The sequence below is a fragment of the Drosophila pseudoobscura genome, chromosome X (assembly GCF_009870125.1).
Source record: "Drosophila pseudoobscura strain MV-25-SWS-2005 chromosome X, UCI_Dpse_MV25, whole genome shotgun sequence".
Classification (NCBI taxonomy): Eukaryota; Metazoa; Arthropoda; class Insecta; order Diptera; family Drosophilidae; genus Drosophila; species Drosophila pseudoobscura.
Window position 1 is genome coordinate 11,002,057 of NC_046683.1, and position 22,290 is coordinate 11,024,346.

General features: G+C 47.8%; 2 protein-coding genes across 3 annotated transcripts; one reads left to right on the forward strand and one right to left on the reverse strand.

Annotated features, from left to right (window-relative positions):
* Positions 1–1,238: 1,238 nt before the first annotated feature.
* LOC4815356 (chondroadherin) lies at positions 1,239–20,699 on the reverse strand. The gene is made up of 4 exons (XM_001354898.4): positions 20,454–20,699; positions 19,658–19,945; positions 6,330–6,994; positions 1,239–2,546 (listed from the first exon to the last, which is right to left on the reverse strand). The coding sequence occupies exons 3-4, from the start codon at positions 6,450–6,452 to the stop codon at positions 1,392–1,394; spliced, it is 1,278 nt and encodes a 425-aa protein (XP_001354934.2). The 5' UTR covers positions 6,453–6,994; positions 19,658–19,945; positions 20,454–20,699; the 3' UTR covers positions 1,239–1,391.
* LOC6901571 (uncharacterized) lies at positions 18,432–19,303 on the forward strand. 2 transcript variants are annotated; one of them, XM_015186320.2, is made up of 2 exons: positions 18,432–18,704; positions 18,755–19,303. In XM_015186320.2, the coding sequence occupies exons 1-2, from the start codon at positions 18,485–18,487 to the stop codon at positions 19,156–19,158; spliced, it is 624 nt and encodes a 207-aa protein (XP_015041806.2). In that variant the 5' UTR covers positions 18,432–18,484; the 3' UTR covers positions 19,159–19,303. The 2 variants fall into 2 exon arrangements, with proteins under 2 accessions (XP_015041806.2, XP_002134244.2); XM_002134208.3 differs by having other exon boundaries at positions 18,437–18,704; positions 18,761–19,303.
* Positions 20,700–22,290: the final 1,591 nt, after the last annotated feature.

The window sequence follows — 22,290 nt, forward strand, 5'->3', positions numbered from 1 at the left end:
CCGGGCCTCGCCCGTTCGGGGTCGTGCTCCTGGAGTGGCTTTAAGTCTTTAAGTGGACTCATCCGCATCGCCATCCTGCTGCAGGCTGTCCTTCAATTAGCCAAAAAACTGATTAAGTGAATAGGCCATCTAATGTGGCCAAAAGGAAGAGCCAATGCAAATGCAAACGGAAAGCGGAGCAAACGGAGTCAACAAAAAAAACGAAAAAACAAAAAAGAACATCCCAAAAATGTCCTAATCCCGACGAATTTTTTTTTCCTTTGCTTCCTTTTGCCTTCTCTGTTGAGGAGGGACTTGAAAGTAAACAAAGTTTTAATTTCCTTCAATGATTTCTCTGGGCATTTGTTTTAACTCGAGGAGGATCTGAATCAGAAACAGAAGCCTCACAGGACTCACAGAAGGAGTCGTAGTCGTCGTTTTCGTTGTCGTTGTCGTTGGGGGCAGGTCCAGGTCCAGCAATGCTCGGCATCATAATCAAGTTAGATAAATCTAAATCCTTTGCGATAAGCGGCTAAAGAATAGCCTAGCCCCGCACCCCCTTACCCTAATCTGCTCTACCCCATCCCCATCGCCAGCCCCATCTCCATCCCGGACGTCTCCATCAAAGTTGCTCCGTCTGCTGCAAGGCTAAATGGGTTGCCGGAGGGGTTTGCGGAACACAGAATGGAATGGGAGGTCCGGCCCGGTCCGGTCCGGTCCGGTCTGGCTACGAATTAGAGTGCCACAGTCGGGGCGAGTGAATAGAATTTGTAATTTCCGTTTTCGTTTTGTATGCTAACCTACCCACTGACCCCATCCCCCTCCCCCTCCCCCTCCCCTCTCCAGCTGGACGCCCTGTAGCCACACACTTAAAGCGCTCCACAATGAAACTGTATCCGAAAACTGATGTTTGCTGCACTGCAGCGTTGGCCTTCAAGCAGTTCAATTGGTTTTGACCAAAAAACGAAAGGAAAGGGAATGAGTTTGGGATTGGATTTGAGTTGGGGTTGGGGTGGGGTGGGGTGGCGTTGGGGATCGGGATCGGGATTGGACTGCGTTTAATACTTATGATGATGACTAAACACTTTGACGGCCGCCGGGTCTGCCGGTTGTATTTGCTATTGCATTTAAAGATGAGAGACCATTGAAACCATTTTCCATTTGCCAGCTGACAATAGGAGTTGGAAATACGAGTAGTGGAAAAAATACTGACATTTCTGAGTCGGCTGCGGCTGCGGCTACTTTTGTTTCTGCTGCTGCTGCTGCTCCGTACGGGAGATTCAGGGAATTAAGCAGGTGTCACATGACTTACAGACTACACAAAGCCGTGGGTTGGGGCTACCTACCTTGGTCGTGGGCAGACCTAACAGGCGGAGGAGGAGTACGAGTGAGAGCGCGACTCTGGGCGCGACCTAGTTGCCCTTCCGCCGTTTCCGTCGCCGTCGCCATGCCACATGACCGAGCAGCTGGACGAGCCGCGTGGCCAGGAACCGGACATGGCGCCACTCCACGCAACTGGCGGCGGCTATGAGGAACATGGAGTTGATGCTGAGGGCCAGCGAGGCGGCGGAGCTGCCCAGATTGCCCTTGGTCAGCTGGTCGGAGCAGCGGCCAATCGAGTCGATGTCCAGCTCGCTCATCACGCGTCCGTTCACCTCCAGCGGCGAGATGCAGTAGTTCTTCTGGAGGAAGTCGCTCAGGTTGTAGGCCCCCTCGGCCAGGGGCCCGTCCAGCAGGGTGTGGATGTGACAGCCGCAGGGGAAGTGGTTGTTCATCAGCTGCAGATGATCCACCCCGTCCACGATGATGGCGTTCGGGTCCGGTGTCTCCAGCACGTGATTGCCGTGGAACTTGAGGTGCTTGATGGCCGCCGTACTGGTGAAGTTAAGCTCCTCGATAGAGTCGATCTTATTGTTGAGGATCTGCAGAGTGTCCACCTGGGTGAGGCCCGTGAAGGCGTCTGCACAGATCACGCCCAAGTCGGACTCCTGCAATGTCAGCAGCAGAACGTTGGACAGCCCGCGAAAGGTGAAGGGTGCGATCTCCTTGAGGTCCATGTAGGCCAACTTCAACAGCCCCACCGCATCCATACCGAAGAAGGCATCCTGCTCGATGCTCCGGATGCCCGACGGCAGGATCAGGTGTCCCACATTCGTCAGGCTGGAGAAGGCCGAGCTGTCGATGCGGATCAGCGGGTTGTTTGTCAGGAGTATCAGCTTAATGTTCGACGTCCCCGCGAAGGCATTGCCCTCGATCCGCTGGATCTGGTTGTGGCTGAGCAGAATGGTCGACAGGTTTTGCAGTCCAGCAAATGCGAACTGTGCCACCGTCTGGAGTGGCGTGTACTGGATGGAGAGCTCCTTGAGCCGCGGCAGTCCCCGGAAGGCGAACTGCTTGATCCGTGTTATGTTGTTGCCGTCAAGCGACAGCTTCTTCAGCGCCCTCAGCCCGGCGAACGAGTCCGGCTTGATGATCGGAAAGTTGTTCTTGGTCAGCGCCAGGTTCTCCACTGTCGCCGGCAGCTGGCGCAGCGGTATCTGTTCGAGGCCGCCCGTGTTACACAGCACCTGGAAAAGGGAATGCGAAGAGAGCCTCTATTTAGTTAAAAGTTGAGGGAGATTTTTCGATATGCATTTATTACATGTTTGAGTATCAACTAAAGGCCTTTTAGACCTTCTTGGAATTTAGGAACTCCTTTTGATGGCTTTCTTATACTCGTATATGTTTAAACACTTTTTCTGGCGGGTATTCTTTACGGCAGATTTTAAGACAGCCTCTTTTAAAGGACGTTGCCCTGGGAATTTCATTGAATTATTAGATTTTTCAATAGTTTTCCGAGCTTTTATTATTTGTTCTACATCTCAGATTATTTGTTCTGTTTCTCGTTTTCTGCTTTAAGGGATTTCTACCTAAATTCATGGAAATATCTTGCTAAGTTTAGCCTGTCTTATTTTATATATTTTCTTTCTTAATGCTTCTTTGGCTTATGTTTCTCAACAGCTAAAAGCAGCATTCGATGGTGGGGATTGGATTGGATTTGATCAGGACTTTGGCGACCAGTCTCTCAAGAGGGAAATAATACCTCGAGGAAATGCTAGCACTTAGCAGTTTTCAGCATTTTGCTATCGTTGTTTATATTAAATTTCTTTTCTATATTCCTTTATGCAAAAAATTTGATTAGTTGAATGAATTTCTGGTGTAACCTACATCGGTTTTCTGTCCTTGTCCCATCTCTGAGCTCATGGTCTGTCTTTTTTGTTTATTTTTCTCCTGTTTTGATGTGGCATTTATTCATCTAAACTCTGTCCTGTAAGGTGACCCTCGCCCTATCTCTACTATGTCCGTCGGACTCATCAAAGGTTTTCGTTCTTAATCAGTTTTTGGCTTGCTTTATGACATGTCCACCGCCCCATCTGAGGGCGCATTGATACCCCCCGACATGGCAACTTGGCCAACGGGCAACAGTCTGTCAACAGTGGGGCAATCAGATCAGACGCCATTTCGGGGCCAGTCCATGGGATCAGGGTGAGATGGAGGGGATACAGGGAGGGAGATGTTGCGTTTGATGGGTGGCGCGAAAATTGAATTTGTGGCTTTATTGCTGAAAATAAAATTAAATCGAATTCTTTTTTCTTCGTCGGCGGAGGGAGGGACTGTCTAGCATTGTTTTGTCGCCCATTTTCTTGTTCTTGGCCATTCCGCTTTGGGCCTTCATTTTTTATAACTATTATGTGCTGATGTGTGCGTTTCCCTGCCAGGCACTGCCGCCTGTCCTTCCATCGATGTCAGTCCTCCTCTTTGTGCGTCTGTTGCCAGACTGTCCTCCCAAGACCGGAGGGTCCCCCACCGTCAACGTCTCCGCCATCATCACCGTCTCTGTCTGAGACCCCATCTTGGGAAATAGTGCATAACTGTCTATCGCTTGTCACGTTGCTCAGTCCCCTGATGGCCTTACGAGTGCTTCACCTGTTCTTACATCATCCCCCCTGCCAGTCTTGGCTTACCTCAGATAACCTCGGTCCACACTCCTCTCTTCACGCTCCCCAGCTCTCCCCAGCTCTTCGGGAAAAAGACTCACCTGCCCTTGCCGCATGCCGCATGCCCCATGCCCCCCACTTGGCTGCACTTCTTGCGCGACGTTTACACAATTTTCATACGCTTCACCTTTTTAAATGAACGAATTAAAAGTTTCCTTTCTTCCTTTCGCTTTTCACTTCTGCGACTGACTTCTGTGACTCTGACTCTCCCCCTCTCTCACTCTACCCCTTTATACCCTTCTCCCTCTTTCCCTTTCCCTCGATGTTTCTTCTTTTTTTTTTTTTGTATTGTTACTACTGTTTCATTACGTTCTGGTTCTGGCTTTGGTTCTGTTGGTTTTGAGTCCTGCTCTTTTCAGGGTTTCTTAAGGTTCTGTCCATGGCTGTTCCGGTTCTGGTTCTAGTCGTTTACCGGTTCTATTCTGGTATGGTCCTCTGGTTTTCATCTGTTCTTTTCAGATTCTGAATCTGTTCTGGGCTCCCCTCTGGTTCTGGTTCGGGTACGGGTTCTGGGACGGTGTCTGGGTCTGGTTCTGTTTCGGTTGCGTTGTTCGATTTAATGAAATTTCATTTCCATGCATTTACAGTTGCGAATCCGAGCGACACGGTTAAAAAGTCTATTGTTCGCAGAACTTTAACTGTGACTGGAGCGGGCAGCGGGACTGGGACTGACCCAAAAAAGTATGCTATAATTTTGTTGCAATCTATTTATTTATTTTTTCTGGTGTGAGGTGAGATGAGGGAAGGATCTGAACTAATTTCGCTTCTTAAATACAGTTAACTGTAGCGAAAGGATACAGAGACCTCTGGCCTGAACTCATTTCTGCCGTCTACGCGCCTGAGAGGGCTCTGAGTGAAGAGGCAGAGAGAGGAAGAGCTGAGTAAATCATTGCATTGTCCATAATCTGGAATAATGAAATCACTTAAGTTCTCAATTTGGTAAAAATGACGATGGCAAGTTCCCACTGGTAATAAGGATGCGCATTAAGCGTGCTCCAAGCCCTCGAGGGACACAATTGAATACTGCCATGGCAGAGGCGCAGACACAAAGGCTGGGGAATGGGAAATGGGAATGGAGCTTGGGCATGGGAATGGGAATGGGAATGGCAGTGGCAGTGGCAGTGGTGCCGGGGCATGGGAATGCGAATGTAACAAGTGGAGGAGGCGTGTGACGAGGCACGGCATTCCAAATCCACACAGCTGCCAGGGATGAGTAGCAGGGGCAGACCGGGAATGGGTATGGTGGCATGGTGGCATGGTGGCACTCGAAGAAACAAAGGAAAAATAACCATTTCCCTGCATTTTCGATTTAATTTTTGTGCTCATCACTGGGTCGGGCTGTGCCGTGCCGGGCCGAGCCAAGCCTAGCCGGAGCAGCTGTGGCCATTGCCTGACCACCGGCTCCCCAGAGATCCTCATTCTTTGCAGCTCCTGCTGCTGCCTCTGCTTCTATTTCTCTGTCTCTGTTCGTTCCTGTCTTTGAGTCGAATGCCGCTGATGATGATGATGGTTCTGCATACAACTGCACAACTAACCTAACCTCACTCCTCCGACTTAACAGTGGGGCAAGTGCGTTTGCCAACACTGGTGGAATATAAAACACAGAGTTCTATGGCGTATTTCCCTTTTAATTTGAGAATATAAGCACCAGAGTACCAGAGTCAATAGATCTTGAGATACTGAGACGGAACGATCTATTATCGTCGACTTAGTTTTGTGACAGATTATTGTTTATTGAAGGAAACCAACAAGAAAGACTAGTCCACGAATAGTAAACGAATATTTTAAAAGAACACTTTTCAAAGGAGGTACATACATATATCCAAATTTATAGATGTTTAAGTAACTAATCAATACCTGATATTGAAACTAGATTCCATTGGAGCTATATGGAATATGGAGTATACTAGCTAATTACTTGATAGAGGAAAATGTATCTATTTGAAACTAGAATGCAAATCTTGCTATGGGCTCCCAGATATAAATGTCAGACCAGGTCGAAATTTCTGCACGTAAAATCTTGATAATGGCTTTAGGGTGCAGGAACGATCGATATTCAACTGCTTAGGAAGTTTCTTTAGAGTTTATTCTTTCGGTAAACCAACGATATATCATTTCCCAGAAGTGGCAACAACAGGCTGTTGTTCTATATGAAAAGTACGGATTGGTTATTTAATATGGGGAAGCTTTCAAAGGAAACTATATGGAACTGTTCGAAACCCATGAACCACTGTGCGGTGGTGGCGCAACCCCCCACCTCCGCCGCAGAAGTCTGCGCGCACCACTGCAGTACAAGTAGATTGTTAAGCTTACTTGAGTCTGGGACAAGCAGATGCACTCGGCTGGGCATGATTTGGATGTTTCGGTGTATTGCGAGTTCCACAGGCAGACGACGACGGAGAGCGCAATTATGAGCAGCAGCCAGGAATTGCACATTTCACGTTCTTGCTGACACGACAGTTTGGCGGCGTAATTGAGCTCGATTCTCTCTTGTCCGGCTGCTGCTCTTCTATTTCTGGTACTCTTCCTTCTCCTGCTTCGTCTGCTGCTGCACCGTCTTCTTGTTGCTTTGGTTACTGCTACTGCCCCTTCTCCTTTTTTTGTTTCTTCTCGTCTTGCAGCAGGCCAAATGTATGCTTCACCTTTTTCGCCTTCGCCTTCGTCTTTGCGCCTTGCCGCTCCTTCCGTTTCCTTCTCCTTCTCCTTGTTGCGCGCTTTCTTCTGCTCTTCTGATTCTGCTTCTGCTGCTTCTGTTGCTGCGTCTACTTCGTCTTCTTTTTTGGTTTGTACTCTTCTTCGTTATTTATGTTTTTATATTGCGTTATTTCATTTGAACTTTCCCTCTTCTCCTGCGTCTGCTTCTCCGTTTTTTTTTTATTATTATATATTCTTAAGCTTAATCATATTTATTTACGCTTCTCCTTGCGCTCTCTTCTGCTGCCGTTGCTAGGCGTTCTGGGGGTGTGGCGTGCCGATAACTGTGGAAGAGAAAGAGTGAGAGAGAGAGTGAGAGAGAGAGAGAGTGAGAAAGGGGCAGCTGGTAGGTATCGCAATTTTTTGGGGCTCGAGTCGTCTGCGACTGAAGCAGTGCGACACTTAAAAGTTATGACTTACTCGAACTAAACGGGACTACAATAGCCAGGGATATATTTATATACTACTATATGCGATAATACATATACAAATATACATATATGTATGTGTGGATGAGTACAGTGAGCCCTCGCTTAAACCATCATTTACCTGCTTTAAATGCATAACTTTACTAACAGCATAAGACCTATCCAATTTATATTGAGACTATATAAAGATGCCGAGTTTTGGTAGGTGTACCTACGATCGTAGCAGAATCCATTATAGGCGCACATTGATATACCGTTATACCGTTACCAACCGAACGCGAAATTCAGGCCATTTAATCATCAAAAACAAGGCTTTTTAATTCTTTGTGGCCCTTATTATGAGATTACTCTTGGGAACGAAGCTTTACTGGGCTTAGGGCACATTTGATGTATTTGCTCGTGGAACCGTCTCTCTTAAGATGAATACAAATACCGAAGCCATGTGCCCTCAAGGACTACTGTATCTAGTGGATAACGTTTTTGATACCACTTTAAATGTGTGTTCTGTGTTTGTTCATCCCACTTTGGAGGACTTACTGTACCCAGCTGCAGTTGGCATTTGATTTCACTTCTCTATGCTGAGAGCCTTTTCTTTCCTTGCCTTTCCTTTCCTTTCTGGCCATTTCTATTTAAAGCCTTCGACATATCCAACATTTATACACAGATTAAGACCGGTCACCGGAGTGACACAAGAGGGCGAGTGCCACAGAGAGAGGCCCATTCGAAGCCCGGCCTCGGGCCGCATTCAGATGCTGAAAGAGAGACGGCATTGAGCCTCGACTCAGCTGCCGCCTTCGGTTGTGTCTCCGGATCTGGCTTTGGTTTTGGCTCTAGCTCTGGCTCTGGCTCTGCCTCCGGCCTCCGGCCTCAGCTCTGTCTCCGGGCTCAGCCCGTCTCCACTCTGCTCTTGACTGTGAGGCCTTCTGTCTGTTCTCTCCAAATAGCTGCTTGTTAATCATTTATAATAAATAATGCTCAGGTAGAAGTTAAGTTGCAGCTGCAGCTGCAGCAACATCATGCCCGAAAGCAGCAGCAGCAATAGCAGCAGCAGAGGCAGCAACAGCAACAAGGATGAACAAAGCCAAAGCAATATAATAACTAAAATTACTCTAAAGAGAATTTCCAATGAGGCAATGTCGCTTGCACTTGCCACTGCCAGATGGAGATGATGCACAGCGTGATGGCGGAGAGTGGGATGGTGTTGGGGGGGGGGCTGTCGAGGGGGACGGTGATGGGGATGGTGGGGATGAGGGGAGGTTATACGATAGGGCTGAGGAAAGTGAACAGAGTTGACACAGCTTGTTTGAAATGTTTAAATGCACAAATCAAATATGCAAGCAGTCCGAACTCGAAGCTGGCCAGAACGGCATAGCACCTGATGTTATAGCAGCTATGTATATCCCATACTCCTGCCAGCCCCTGCCACCGATCCATGTCTAAATCCTTGCCAGCAGCTTCGGCTCTTAATTGGACACCGAGGAAGGCAGAAAGGAGTGGCCAGGAGGAGCCTTTGCTGCTGCTGCTGCTGCCTGGATATTGCCTTCAGGTTGGGTGGAAGAGGGGAGCCGCATCCGCATCAGCACAATAATACTCGTAAATAAGCGCAGGCATAAATGCGTGACATTATAATTGGAAACCAACAAAGCAGGGAACAGGCTATATGTGGGTCCAGGACCCAGGACCCAGGACGCAATTCCCAGTACCAGAACGAGCGAGAGAGAGAGAGAGAGAGATAGTGCGAGAGGCTAATGCAATGCAGAAATGCATTTGTTTGACAGGGCCTAAGCAGGAGAGTAGCCCGAAACAGTTGGGGATTTTGGCAAATATCCTTGAAAAAGAGACAGATAGAGGGATTCTCTGACAGAGACAGAAATAGGTTAAACAGACAGAGATAGAGACACAGCAGCAATGCAGAAATCAGTGAAGTAGATAGGTGGCACATGGCACTTGTCAGTTGGATAAGAATTCGCGAATCGCTCACAGTCTGCGAGTAGATTCCTGGCTCCGACTGCGAGTATGCCCCATACAATCGCATTACTTACGTTCCTGTTCCCGTTCCCGTTCCCGCTCCCTCCATCTAAAAAGGATAAAAGCAAAATAACAAATGCCGGCACAAACTCAAATAATGCACAGACAATTGTGTAAGCAACAAGAGCTCCAGACCCTACCAGCCAGACCCGACCAGGACTAGGATCAGGACCAGGACTAGGACCAGGACTAGGACATGTGTCCTACACATGATTTCAAAAAGTGAGTGTTTGGGGGAATCAGGACAATGCCAAAAGGAATCCCAAATGTGGCACTGGAGAGAAAGACACAGAGATGTAACCAACGGGCACAGCATGTGGGTCTGGCTGGGCTTAGCATCCACTTGAGGCACAAGTCGGGCATCATTGGCTTCGTATAAACATGTGGGATAGTCCCTCTCTGGAGGGGCATCGCCCTTCGCAGCTAATCAATCAATTTTATTAAGCATTTTATTGAATTAACGCAGGGAGCACCCAAACCGAAACCCAAGCCCACGCCCAGCCGGACAAAAGGCGAGACCCAGATTCCAAAATAACCAAGCGATACTCAGAAACATCCGTACTAGTATGGGCATTGGGTGGCTTATTTTCCCGGTCTGTTTTGACTTGTGTGCAATCCTTTAAGCCCTTATTAGAGCCAATTAAGAGGATGAATTTGTTGGCAAGACAGCGCAATAGAAACAAAGAAACAAATTGGAACAGCAAGGAAAAGATGAGGAAAACTGAAAAGAAAAGAGGCAAAAAAAGGAATAAAAATGAGGGAAACAGCAGAGTGGGGACCGGTCGGAGAACAGCAGACTTCGGTCTCTTAAAAAACCTCATCGCAAATACATCCATATGTATTTATCGGCAATAAATACCGCAATACATACACATGTACATATATTTTCTGCCCATATCGCTTCTGCTGTTGATGGAGATCAAGAATAAATATGGTTTTATATAGGTACATGCTCGTATCCCGTCAGAGACTGGGTCAATGCCTATGCCTTGAGCGAGAGGACGACTCATGAAGGAAGGCAAAAAAAACCTGAGTGTACGAAAAATTAAAGACACATAAAAGAAAAACAAACATGGAAATAAAAACAATAAAAGATGAAAATAAATAAATTCAATATCAATGTGGCATGAATGCTGGCAACACCATTGGGGCAACTGGAATATGCATGAAAATGTGGGTTTTTCAATAGTTGTCCTCTTCTCTGGTAACTGCCATTTAATTTTGTTTAGATTTTTAAATAATATTGTCAGGCATCGTGTGGTTGTGGCCATCATCTATAGACGGGTGTGGAATTAACTCAATTTTATTGAGCAATAGTACTGTGGAATTCGTCAGCATTCGATTCTGCTGTGATGGAGATACTTAAGCCTTTAATGTGAACTATAGCGAAATCACTGTTCCGTAGAGCTGGATGCTGGGGCAGTTCCAACAAGATGAATGGCAAAGAAATAACAGAACGAATAAAGTAAAACAAAACAAATACTCGTATCTCTAAACGGATAAGTGATATAAAGGAGCCAGTAAATATAATTATTTTGCCACGCAGGACACACAGGGAACAGGAAGATCCAGGAAACAGGGGACAGGGGCCAGGGACCAGTAGCCAGGGACTACGGGCAGACATTGTCTGGGGTTTGTCGTCGGGTGAATAGGGGACGGGACGCATTCAATTGCCGGATAGAGGGGCTGGCACCTGCCCATGGACCCCGTTTGCCAAGCCCGAAGATAATTTCTTAAACCACAGAAAGAACACACGCACACTCCTACTCCTACTCGTTGGGCGGCTTGGGGTGGTGGATCATCAGTCAATCTGGTCCGGGGGACTGGGGGAACGGGAGACAGTGGGGCTGGTGCATTAGAGCTGGGAGCTGTGCGGTGGCAGCTCTTTAAATTTCAATGTTCTGGCTAAAGGAAACTTCATTAATGATAGACTCGCACTGGAACTGGAACTAGAGCTGCACCTGGTCCGGCATCGGATGGTCCTCTGCTGCTGTTGCAAGGAACCCATCCCTTAATTTAATTGCAACTTTGGCCATTTGCCAGGGGCCAGCACAGCAGAGGGTTCGATCCAGGTCCGGTCCAGTCCAGTCCAGTGCGGTCCAGTGCGGTCCAGTCCAGCCCGGTTCCTGTTTGCCCGCTCCATGGGTGTGTGCATTCCTTATCTTTTCACCCAAATGCCTGTGCAGAATGTCACTAATCAAATAATGAAATGTTTGTTAACCGAGACCCGGCAGCTGCGACCAGGGACAGCAGCAATGAGCGAGCAATGATGATGGCCAGATTGATAAGGCAGGGCCTTGAGTGGGGATCCGACACCGGACTCCTAGCCTCCTAGCCTCCCAGCCTCCCAGCCGCCTGGTCTCCTGTCCGACTGGACAGAAAGGCGCAGAGCAGCAGCCCACTCAAATATTGAGTCTAGAATTCCACTTAATTACATATCACCTGATATTTTCAGGCAGAACAAAGATGATTACGTCTCCTTTAAAGAGACGCATGTCCATGAAACATGAAACATGAAACAGATGTATGCTAAAATAGACAGAATGTGTGGGAAGAGAAAGAGAATCCTTTTCCCCAAGTCCCGTCTCAGACAGACAGCCTTTGTGGCGATGGCTCAGACGGCTCTGGGGCAGGCCAGAGTCAAAAGCTTTGGCTGTCAACGATAATGTCATTGGCCCCAGCAATGGAGGTCTTTGTCCAATGATTTTAACTTTTTCGTAATGGAGGAGGACATGTACTCGTACGTTAAGGGACCCCTTGTCTGTATGAGGAGGGTTCATCGTAGTTGAGTTTTTCCTCTGATCAATTATTCCCTGACTTGTGATTTCTTTGAATTGTCAGTGAATCAGTGTGCGGTGCAAATTTTAATGAATAGCCATGTATCAACAGGCTCCGACTGAGTACAGAACAAAAATCTATTTCATTACCGTCATTTTACGTATGCTTGTATGCTCTCTCTTGATCTCTAAGTGGCCGATAAGGGCCCGGTTTTTCACTATACCAACACATTTGTGTCGACTCTGGGACTCTGCCTAATGTCCTCATCTACCGCCTAAAGAGCTAGGTTTTCCTGGCATTACAGCAAATGATGGAGCAGAAAAAACAGTTCGTGTAAAGCCTGGGCCGACAGAGGAAGGGATCCGTGATAGGACCTTGCAGGATTGGGTAGATGCAATACCCTTTGGGAACTGGACTTCCCCATAGTTTGAATAGTCAAGGCTGTGTATCATGGAATCCTGAATCAATTCGCTAAGCGGCAATGCCACCCACGTCCCAATGAGTACAGAAAAAAAGACTCGACTATTCCAATATTCATTATAGTTTCATATATTTTATGGAATAGGAATATAGAAGTCTACTTAAGTAAGTAGAAGTAAGTGAAGTAAGTCTTACTTCAGATTATTTCATGGGCCTTATTTCCTCTAAGGAGTACTATATGATTTTGTATTTTTAATTGGTTTTTTTGTCCTTGCTTTCTGTCAATTATCTTTACTAGAGGATTTACTTAAAAACGCTCCGTTATTATCCCAGACAATATTTGGGTTAAATTATCAAACCAGAAGGGTTTCTTGTGGCTGTGACGAAGGGAAAGCGCTTTGCAAAGATCTCTCTAGGAGGGGAGATTCGGTCTAGACAGGGCAAGAGAGATTCTGGCTGATTGAATCTGAATTTTTCTTATCCGTCGGTGCCATCGTCCTTGGAACTTTCGCATTCCATCGAACTACGATGACTTTGATCAATTTGTCTTGGCGTCTTACCCCAAAGGAGCGTTCCACATATCGGCTTTTTGGCATATTTTCTTGCCACGAATGGAATCCCTTGGCTTGGGTGGGGTGTGGGTTGGGATTCTGAAGCGTGTTTATTGGTTTCCCTGCTTGAGTTATTGGCAAAAAGGTCAAAGGTTGCATTCGTTTTGCTTCTTTCGTTGCGGTCGAGTGGGATTGAAAAGGGTGCTACTGGCACAAGGGGGAGGAGGTAAAGGAGGAGGCAAAGGAGGAGGAGCAGGAGCATGTGGGTCGACATACGAAAACTGGTTGCAGGGTCGATCGCATAATTCAATCATTTAGTCAAATAATCAATCATTCAAGTGAATCATTAATTAATTCAGCATCAACCATTTAGCTTTGACCCCAAACTTGTCGCCCACTTTCGACGAAAAACACTTTTCCAGCAGCTTCTGTCGGTGGAAGGGGCTGGCGTTGGCCAAGGGATGGGTGGGTAAGCAGTCTGGCTGCTCGGGTCCTCGTCCCCGGATCCTTGGCCGTGGTTGTGTGTATTTGTAATTAACTGTTATTTAATACGATTTGCTTGATTTTGTGGGTTGATGGGGAAACAAAACTGTTTTGTGGGGCGACCCCAGGGGGATTCACATTCACAGCCCCAACTGCGGTTACACCCAAGCCCACTCTGCCACATTCTGTCCCATACTCAGACCTCAAGCCCAGATCTCCAGGCACAGCCACAGCAACAGCCCTTACCCTGGTCCCTTCCCAATCCCAGTCGGGATATTTGAAGCTGCGATTTAATTTGCCAAAGTTCTTGACGCCTTCGTTTTTGGCCTCATCATTTGTTTGCCTGCTGGCTGGTCCGTTTGCTTGTCCCTCTGTCTGTTTGCCAATGATAAATGTTTGCCGGGCCGATGTTCGTTAATGATGACACTTCTTGTTGTCAACTCAGTGGCGTCGCTTGGTGATTTGTCACTGATGGGCAGTGGTACCCAGTTACCCAACCCCAATCCCAACCCCCTGCACCTCGGGAATCTTGACAGGTGAAGTCATGAGGGGCTTTGGTCGGTCAATGGGTCCATGTCTGATTAAGTGCTCCAAACTGGCTGTTAAAGTAAAGTTTGCCTGCCCGCCGGCTGGATGACACAACAATAAGTTGATCAAGGACACGCTGCGGACACGATGCGGAGTTGAAGCTGGCTGAGGCGATAGCTGGAAGTACTAGATGCTGTAGGCGTAAGGCTGACAAGGACAAGGACAAGGACTACGATGGCGATGACGCTGGAGAATTTCGTTTTGCTAAATGCGACCTCATGATACCCAGTGTGTCATCAACTAAATGTCCAACAATGGAGTGGGATAGAGAGATACGATCCTATCGCTCTATACTTCCATGAGAATTAAAACATTTAGATCCGAGATCAAACTTCTTGTTTTAGTTGGGACCCGACATTCTTTAAATTTGTTTCTTTTGGACATCAGACCGAAAGCCTGGCTATGGTAAAGCTTTGTGTGGCCTGAAATGACGCTTATCTAGCCGTCGAAGTGGCTGTAATCTTTCAAAACAACACTCGCTCCCTCTTGGCGCAAACTTGGCTGGAGGACTAAGCCACCCTTCGACTGTCTGCTGTCACAGAGGGTAGTGATGAAAACAGGTTATAAAAACATGTGTAACTAGACGACTTACAAGGATCACGCACTCCAGTGACACTTAATGCCGCCACGTTGACGTTGGCTCTGGCTCTGGGAGCAGTGCAGAGCTGGGAGCAGGAACGAGAAGGGCAATGCAGGGCAGGGCAGGGCAGGGCAGGGCAAATGTCACCAACTTACACAGACAAACGCAATTAGCTTTTAGCCATCATAACATTATGAACGGGAGGCGACAGGCAGCCACGAAGGAAACGGCGACGGCGGCGACAGCGACGAGGATGAGGACGATGCCGTCTGAATGCTAACTGCTAATGACAAGGATGTGGATGGCAGGGGCGGAGTGCGGAAGGCAGTAACTGAAACTGAAACTGAAACTAAGGCTGAGAGGCAAGCCCAAGTCAATGGATGACAAGGAAGGGGCAGCGAAGGGGCTGTGGTTAGGATGAATGCCGAGCTGGGCGCATTATGTTGATGTGACGGTGAGGGAGAAATGAGGAGTTGTTGCCGGGCAAAGCTCACGGATGGCACGCGGCTGCCAACAATGCTGTTAACTTGTTTCGAGATTAAAATAAGGACACTCCGAGAGTAGGAAAAGCCCCCAGACTCCGTCCCAGACCCAGACCCAGACCCCAAAAGTCCCCTCAGTCATGCCCTTTGCCCACATCCGGATGGACGTGCCCCCAACACAGTCATCACAGTCGTCGGAGTTGTCGGAGTCGTCCTCTCCCCTCTCCACCCTCCTCGTTCTCGTCGTCGTCGCTGAGAGTTGACTCGCATGAGTTGCGAGCTGAAGCTTTGTTTATTACGGGAATGAGACTGGCAATGGAAATGGGATTGGGACTCGGAATGGGAATGGGTGATGGGTGATGAGGCTTGCCTTTGACTAAGGCCAAAGTGTCCTGTGGATGGGAAGGATGACTCCCGCTACCACACCCGCTACCGCTACCGCTACCGTGCATATTCTGATGGGTGGATGGAGCATGGAGCGTGGGGAGGCGTCTCATCATCCAGTTGGCTTCTAAAAATTACTGCGTAAATGATGATATGAGATTTAGAACATTTCTGCGGCATCATTCGACGGAAGCGGATACACGAGTATGGCTCGACACGACTGCACGGGTTAGTAGGCGGAAGGGACGGAATGGAACGGAATGGAACGGAACGGAATGGCCGACTGTGGACTGGTGATGGCTGGTGATGTTGTCGCCACCGGAAGGAAGTTATTTAACACATCCCCACACACACACACACACACACACACATACACATGTGAGGGTTAGGGACCATAGGTCGGAAAGGGGGATTATGTAGCACGATAATCATATTACGATTACGTCGCGTAAAATTTGCTCCTCTGTGAGTGAGTGAGTGAGTGAGTGAGGTTTAAGTGGAAGTTATCTAGAGAGTGGGAGCGAGAGAGAACAGCGGGGGACAGCCACATACAGCGGATGGTGTGGGAGCTGAGAGATATAGCAACACATCAAATAATTATACATATTTGGTTGTACTCGTACTGGCACAGACCTCAGAGCATGGTGGAGGGTAAGAGGGCAAGCGTGCCCGGAATACTCTCTTTTTGACTCTCGACAGAACAAACAAATTTATTCAAATTATGACATGCTAGGGCTAAGGCCAAGGCGGAGTCGGAGTCGGAGTCTAGTCTGGGACTGGCCTGGGCCTGGGCTTGGGCTTGGGTTTTTTGTGCAAAATCCCTACTGACAATGGATTAGCCCGAGACAGACTTGGCCCGGACGGGTATACTCTCACTTGTCAGGTTAAGAGGGGGGGAGACTTTCCTGTTCCTGTCCTCTTACTAGGGTACTCCACCTTCTGTATGCTTATTATTATCCTCAGCCATATACCTTTCCTCTCCAGCTCATTCTCATGTCTTCCCTTGAGCCCTTTTTTCATAATTGTTTAAATTTTATTTCATTGAATTTCGAGGACTGACGCTGTCGACTGGTAAGCCTGTCACTCTTGGTCCAATCGTTGTCAACGTCGTGTCGTCTTCTGCCTCGTTTCGAGGGTAGGGATGCTCCTGCTCCTCCTCCATTGTGGGAAGGATAGGGATGCGGATCGCTTAGCATTAATGTCTTTCATTTATTGTCATTGTTGTTAATGTTTTTTGTGCTGTGCGTGAGAAAAAAGCATTTGCATTTAAACGTCGGCGGATGCCGCAACTCGGCAGCGAGATGGGGCGGAGGCGGAGATCCTGGCAGGAGCTGGAGCAGAAGCTGGAGCAGGAGGTGTGGCTGGGACAGAGATTTTGCTTGGATGATTTTTATTGCTCGTTTGTAGTAAATTTGGTGTGTAATTAGAGAGAAAAGGGTTATTATGTTCGTTAACGCAGCGAGCGAGTTCCATCGCATCTGAAAGGACGCTATGCGGCAACCAAGAAGGAGGAACAGATTCGGGCTTGGTAGAGGAGCAGGAGCAGACGGCTGGATGTATGGATGTATGCATGGGGTACATGGGCTACAGTGAAGGTTAGGCGACACAATGCTGACCGAAAGACGCACCACAAAGCGCCTTGGTCTGACGACCGGAAGGCTTCAGACACAACAGCGGCAGTGGCAGCAGCAATGCCAGCAAAAAGAAGAAAGCGAACAGCTAACAGCTAACACAAAAAAATAAGAGGAGGGAAGGGAAGGGAAGCCAAGGGAAACTGCACCGAAACCAAAACAGGCTAAACGGCAGGGCAAGGCGAAATGAAATTGTGGTGCACCAGAGCGGTTCTGGCCTAGTACTGGCTAGTCCCTGGGTCAAGGGAATGGGAATGGCGAAAGCAAAATGGAAATGGGAACGTGGGAAACGTTGTACTCCAAAGTGGTTTCCCTTCGCTGACGACCACAATGTGGTATATTAGTTGTGAGGATCGAGACGCTGGGTGTGGGGCTTCGCTTACTTTCCTGGATCCTGCTTACAGGTATTGACGACCCTTAAGCTCCTATATGTCATTCAGATTCTCTTTGTAAATTCACTTTTCTCCCTGGGAATAAGTGTTGGTTATTGCAAATGGAAAGAATATATAAGATATAAGTGGCTTACGGATAGAAAAGCACAAGTCAGGGCTAGCAGTGCCAAGACGTCTATTGCTAGAGCATCGTACGAATATACATATGAAGGGTTCGAGTGCCAGGATTGGGTATGCCACGGTCGTATCCCCCAGCGGATATCTGCGTTTTGTTACTCCCGTTAGCAGGGGGATGCTACAGTCATTTGCGTGAGGTGTGGAAAGGGTAGCAGGGTAGCAGGGTAGCAGCGTAGCGGGTCGCTTGCCCCAGATGAGAGTGATACAATGATAACGACGGTAGTTGCACTCCCGGAATGGGGACTAGGGACCAGGGGGACCGGGGACCGGGGACCTAGTCGGAGGCAACTTCGTGGCTGGGTTTTTATTTGTTGCATTTCTGCCCCAACCAAGGAAATAAAATTTCCAATGTAACTTTGCTGCGGTGGCCTGTTCATGTACATATGTCTGAATTTTGCTGTGTGTGTGTCTTTATCTACACATGTGTGCTGTGTGTGTGTTGTGTGTATCTGAGTGTGGAACGCGGCTTGCGGCCTGTGACGAGTCTGCAGTTAACAGGGCAAAATGGCACGATTCGGACGCCAACTCCAACTCCAACTAAAAATGCAACTGCAACAGCGACTAGGACTATGGCCAGGACCGACTACGATTGTGACTCCATCTTTTGCAACTCTGCTGACACGGTCTTCCTCTCCGTCTCCGTCTCCATCTCCGTCTGTGTCGCTTTCTGGGTCTCCTCTGGACGCCTTTAAGGGAAATGCAGTTGGCATAAAATTTAATTCGCTGCCTTGGGAGGAAGAGCTCAGGAGATTACGTGCCAGGCATAGCTGTTCCTGCTCTCTATCCCAATCCCAATCGCAGTTGTCGAGGAGAAGCATTTCAAATACGCATCGAAACAAATTCGGAATCTCAATGGGAGGTCGAAGTGGTGGTAGCTTGGAAATCAGCAGTGAGGAAAATACTCATTCGTATATGGCAGGAGACGCTGCCAATTCCGAGCGGGACAGCGTCTCCGCGAGCCAGCTACAATGGGAAATGGAAACGGTGGATGCCACGGGGGACGCCACTTTGGTGGGAGATAATATCGCCCTGTCGGCCCGCATCGGTGACACCAAAAGCGATAACAGTGAAGGTGAGCTCCGTTCTGCATCCTTCTGCAGCTCTTAATTTAATCCAATTAAGTCGCAGACGAGGTTGCGGATCCGGAAGACGATGACCTCGTTTACAATCTGCTTGATGGCAATGTGGAGGAGGAGACTGACACCGATATCCGGATCACCAGCGAAGAATCCTTGGCGCTGTTGGCCCACGAGATGCTCTGCTGTCCCGACAGCTGCACTGACTCGGAGTCGGACACCGATCATCAGATATCCGACTACTATATGATCAAGGAGTGCCAAAAGCTGGACGGCAGCTTCGAATATGGCTTGCACAATCCCTACCAGCTTATGGATAGCGATGAAGATGTGGAGCAGGATGTCGAGCTGATGAAGCACAATAAGGGGCATGCAGCGGGCTTTCATGAGGCCATAAAGGTTGTTATATTCAACATAAATGGAAACGATGGCAATCAACATTTTTTCTGAGTAAATGTTCCCCGCGAAAAGGACCGAACTGTTCTTGGATCAATTTTCTGTTGTCAAATATTCCTGGATTGATTTTGTGTTTTATTGATATATTTGTTTCCAAAATTTTCATGTAAATTAAATTGGGAGAGTTACAAAATTACTATTACAAGTGACTAAAAATTATTAGTTGCTTAATAACATAATTACAAACATACAGTACAAATGCTTTTTTCTCACTAGGAACACTAGGAATGCAAGCAGTGGAGATCATTGAATCTTTGGTCCGCTTGGCAAGTGGTGACCCATAATTTATTCACGAATTGCTGACCCCGAAAAACAACCACATCCACCACACTTAATGTTGAATCTCATTACTTTTCCACATTATTCAAGACCATTCAGAAAAAGACCTAGAACGCAATCATAAGATATCCATTCTGGGCCCACAACATTTCCAATCCCCACAATCCCATGAATCTCACTCTATATCGTGTAATCTTTTATGGTCTAAACTCACCTGTTCGCACTCGAAGAAGCTGGTGATGGCTGATGATGGCTTGTGATGATGACGGAGATGCTGCTGCATTCAACCAAACACTGAAAGGCGACGGCAACAGGCGGGCCGAGATACTCCCACATTCGCAGAGGCTATCATTTACTGATGTAATTTTGTATATCTCTGCTTTTTCTGTGCCAGTCTCTCTCACCAAGAGCCTAGCCTCTCTGTTGGTCAGTTGCAAAGAGCTGGCGAGTCTTTAATTGCGAACTGCTAACTGGAAAACGGGGCAACTGCAGTTGCATGCAACTAAAACAACGACAAAGGAAGAGAAAGAGATGCGGCAAATGAAAAACAGCGTCAAAACCAAAGCGAATGCGAAATGGTTTTCGTTATGCGAGATATGTGGTATGCTGATGATGGGGAAGATGGCCATGATGATGATGATCCAAAGGGCAGCTTCCGATTCTCACTCCACGCTGCACTTAACGTAATCGGCGTTTCGGTGTTGGCTTTCCAATTGCCCGCGACCGCGTCAAAGCGACCACAAAACTAGCTAAACGGACGACCATTGACCGGCGACCGGCGACCGGCAATCGACGACCGCAGGTCATGTCGGGGTCGGCCTTTAGCGGATTTTTGTTCCGTTCGGTTCGTTTCGGTTCGGTTTGGTTTGTTACGGTTTGCTTTGGTTTGGACCGGCTGGAGCTAGAGCTGGTGCTCTGTGTGAATCAGGGTTAAGCAATTGCAACTGTTGCGGAGGCGGAGGCGAAAAGAACATAAAATGAAAATGGAGAAATAAACAGAAATCACTCACCACACACTCGAAACACACACCAGGACACACCACAAACACACACGTGATGCCGCGAAAAAAAAAAATGTTGCAAATTTCGTGTTGGGGATATATGTTTTTGAAGTGCAGCGAACCGGACGTGGGATCACCGGGATTGCCCTGCACTAGAGTCGCGTCAAGTCGAGATTTGGCGAGAGATTTGCGAGCCACGCACGTGTCCACATCCGCATCCGGTACCCGGTACTGATGTCAACAAGCTACCACACGCAACTAATTCAAAAAATCCAGCGAACGGATTACGGACAACTTCAACGTCTACGGGTACGTTCTATGGGGCCCCAGTCGGCGGCATCGCCAATCGGGGCCGCCTGCCAGCGCTCGGCTCCAGCCCTCGGCTCATCGCGATGCGCCACGAGTTTGTGAATTGGGTTCGTGGACAGGTTCGTGGACATTCGTCGCCGCTCGTCTCTTGTCGTCCTTGTAGCCGAGTCCCGCAGTCGTTGGTCGCCCGTGGAGTTGCTCGCACGTGGCACCCGGCACAACTGCATTGGCTCCGTCTCTGTCTTCCACTCGAGCGCTGGCTCTTTCTGTTTTCCGTTTGAATGGGCGAGTGAGTGCCCCTGTGGAAGGATGGAAGAATGGACGGAAGGAAGGAAGGATGGATTGTGTCCCTGTGTGTATTAACGTGTTGTGCGTATTATTTAAAAAGCAGCTTAACCTGCTTTTGTGACCTTTTCCCTTGGCCAACACGTGGGCAACCAGCAACCAGCGCCGTGGGCCGCCATCGACTCAGCTCCACACTGATTCACATTTGTCCGTTCTTTTTTATCGATGGAGATGGATAGACTCTGTTTGTCTGTCTGTCTGTCTGTCTGTGTCTGTCTTTCTGTGCCTCTGGATGTGTCCGTGTGGCATGCGTGTTGATAAATGAGTTTTTATTTTGATTTTATTCACTGTTTACCTTATTTTTGCATATTCATTGAAGGGACTAAGGACTTCGGACTACGGACTATGGACTACGGACTACGGACCACGGACTCCTGGCTGTGATTCGATTTGCTGATCCTTATGTGTGTGTGTGTGCGTGTCTCTGTATATTCAGGACTGCCCTTTTGCCTTGGGGCTCTGGAAAATGCTGAAATGGTTGTCAATTTATTAGCAATCAGTGGCATTAACAGCTGAATGCGGGGGAACGGCACCCCAGCGGAAACTCTCACGGATTACGGACATTTCAGCCACGTGGGAGGAGTCTCTGATCATTGAAAGTGCCCCATAATGGATGAAAGGTAGTTGTGGCAATCAGAAATGGGGGGCAATTCGAGTGTACCACTTGTGCTTAATTATGGTTCATATATGGATAGATCTTAATCACAATCACAATCAATCGATCGACGGATATACATATGATCGCATCTCGTTCGTGAATGCGATTTCTAGACACTGCTCTACACTTGAAGATCACCTGGGGTATGGGAACACTTGTTTTATAATATAAAAATCTCAATTTACAGCTGGATCATACAATCGGGCATGTCATATTCGATGGCTTCAAAATGTTCCTTCGGCTGCTCATCGACAAGCGACAAACTTAGCGATACATTTCTACAATCTCAACGATCGCCGCGGCAAGGACAGCGGCTCTACTTGTATAGCCGATAATCCGTCAGTATATATGTGATATTATGATTTATGTAATATATATGTATTCCTATAAGAGATATTTCTGCGATCTCTCTCATTTTTACTCGAAGTTGTCATGAGAGATGGAAAAACTATAGAGAAAGAGAGCTATTTGTTATGTTGCCATCTCCGTTTATCCTCTTAGCACCTAATAGCCTATTTGAGTAAAATTATACGA

Excerpts from the sequence above, each read along its gene's own strand:
- LOC4815356 (XM_001354898.4), bottom strand. The coding sequence starts at position 6,452 with ATGTGCAATTCCTGGCTGCTGCTCATAATTGCGCTCTCCGTCGTCGTC. Across the intron at positions 2,547-6,329 it reads TCTGCTTGTCCCAGACTCAA|GTGCTGTGTAACACGGGCGG; the intron begins GTAAGCTTAACA and ends TCCCTTTTCCAG.
- LOC6901571 (XM_015186320.2), top strand. The coding sequence starts at position 18,485 with ATGGGAGGTCGAAGTGGTGGTAGCTTGGAAATCAGCAGTGAGGAAAAT. Across the intron at positions 18,705-18,754 it reads CAAAAGCGATAACAGTGAAG|TCGCAGACGAGGTTGCGGAT; the intron begins GTGAGCTCCGTT and ends AATCCAATTAAG.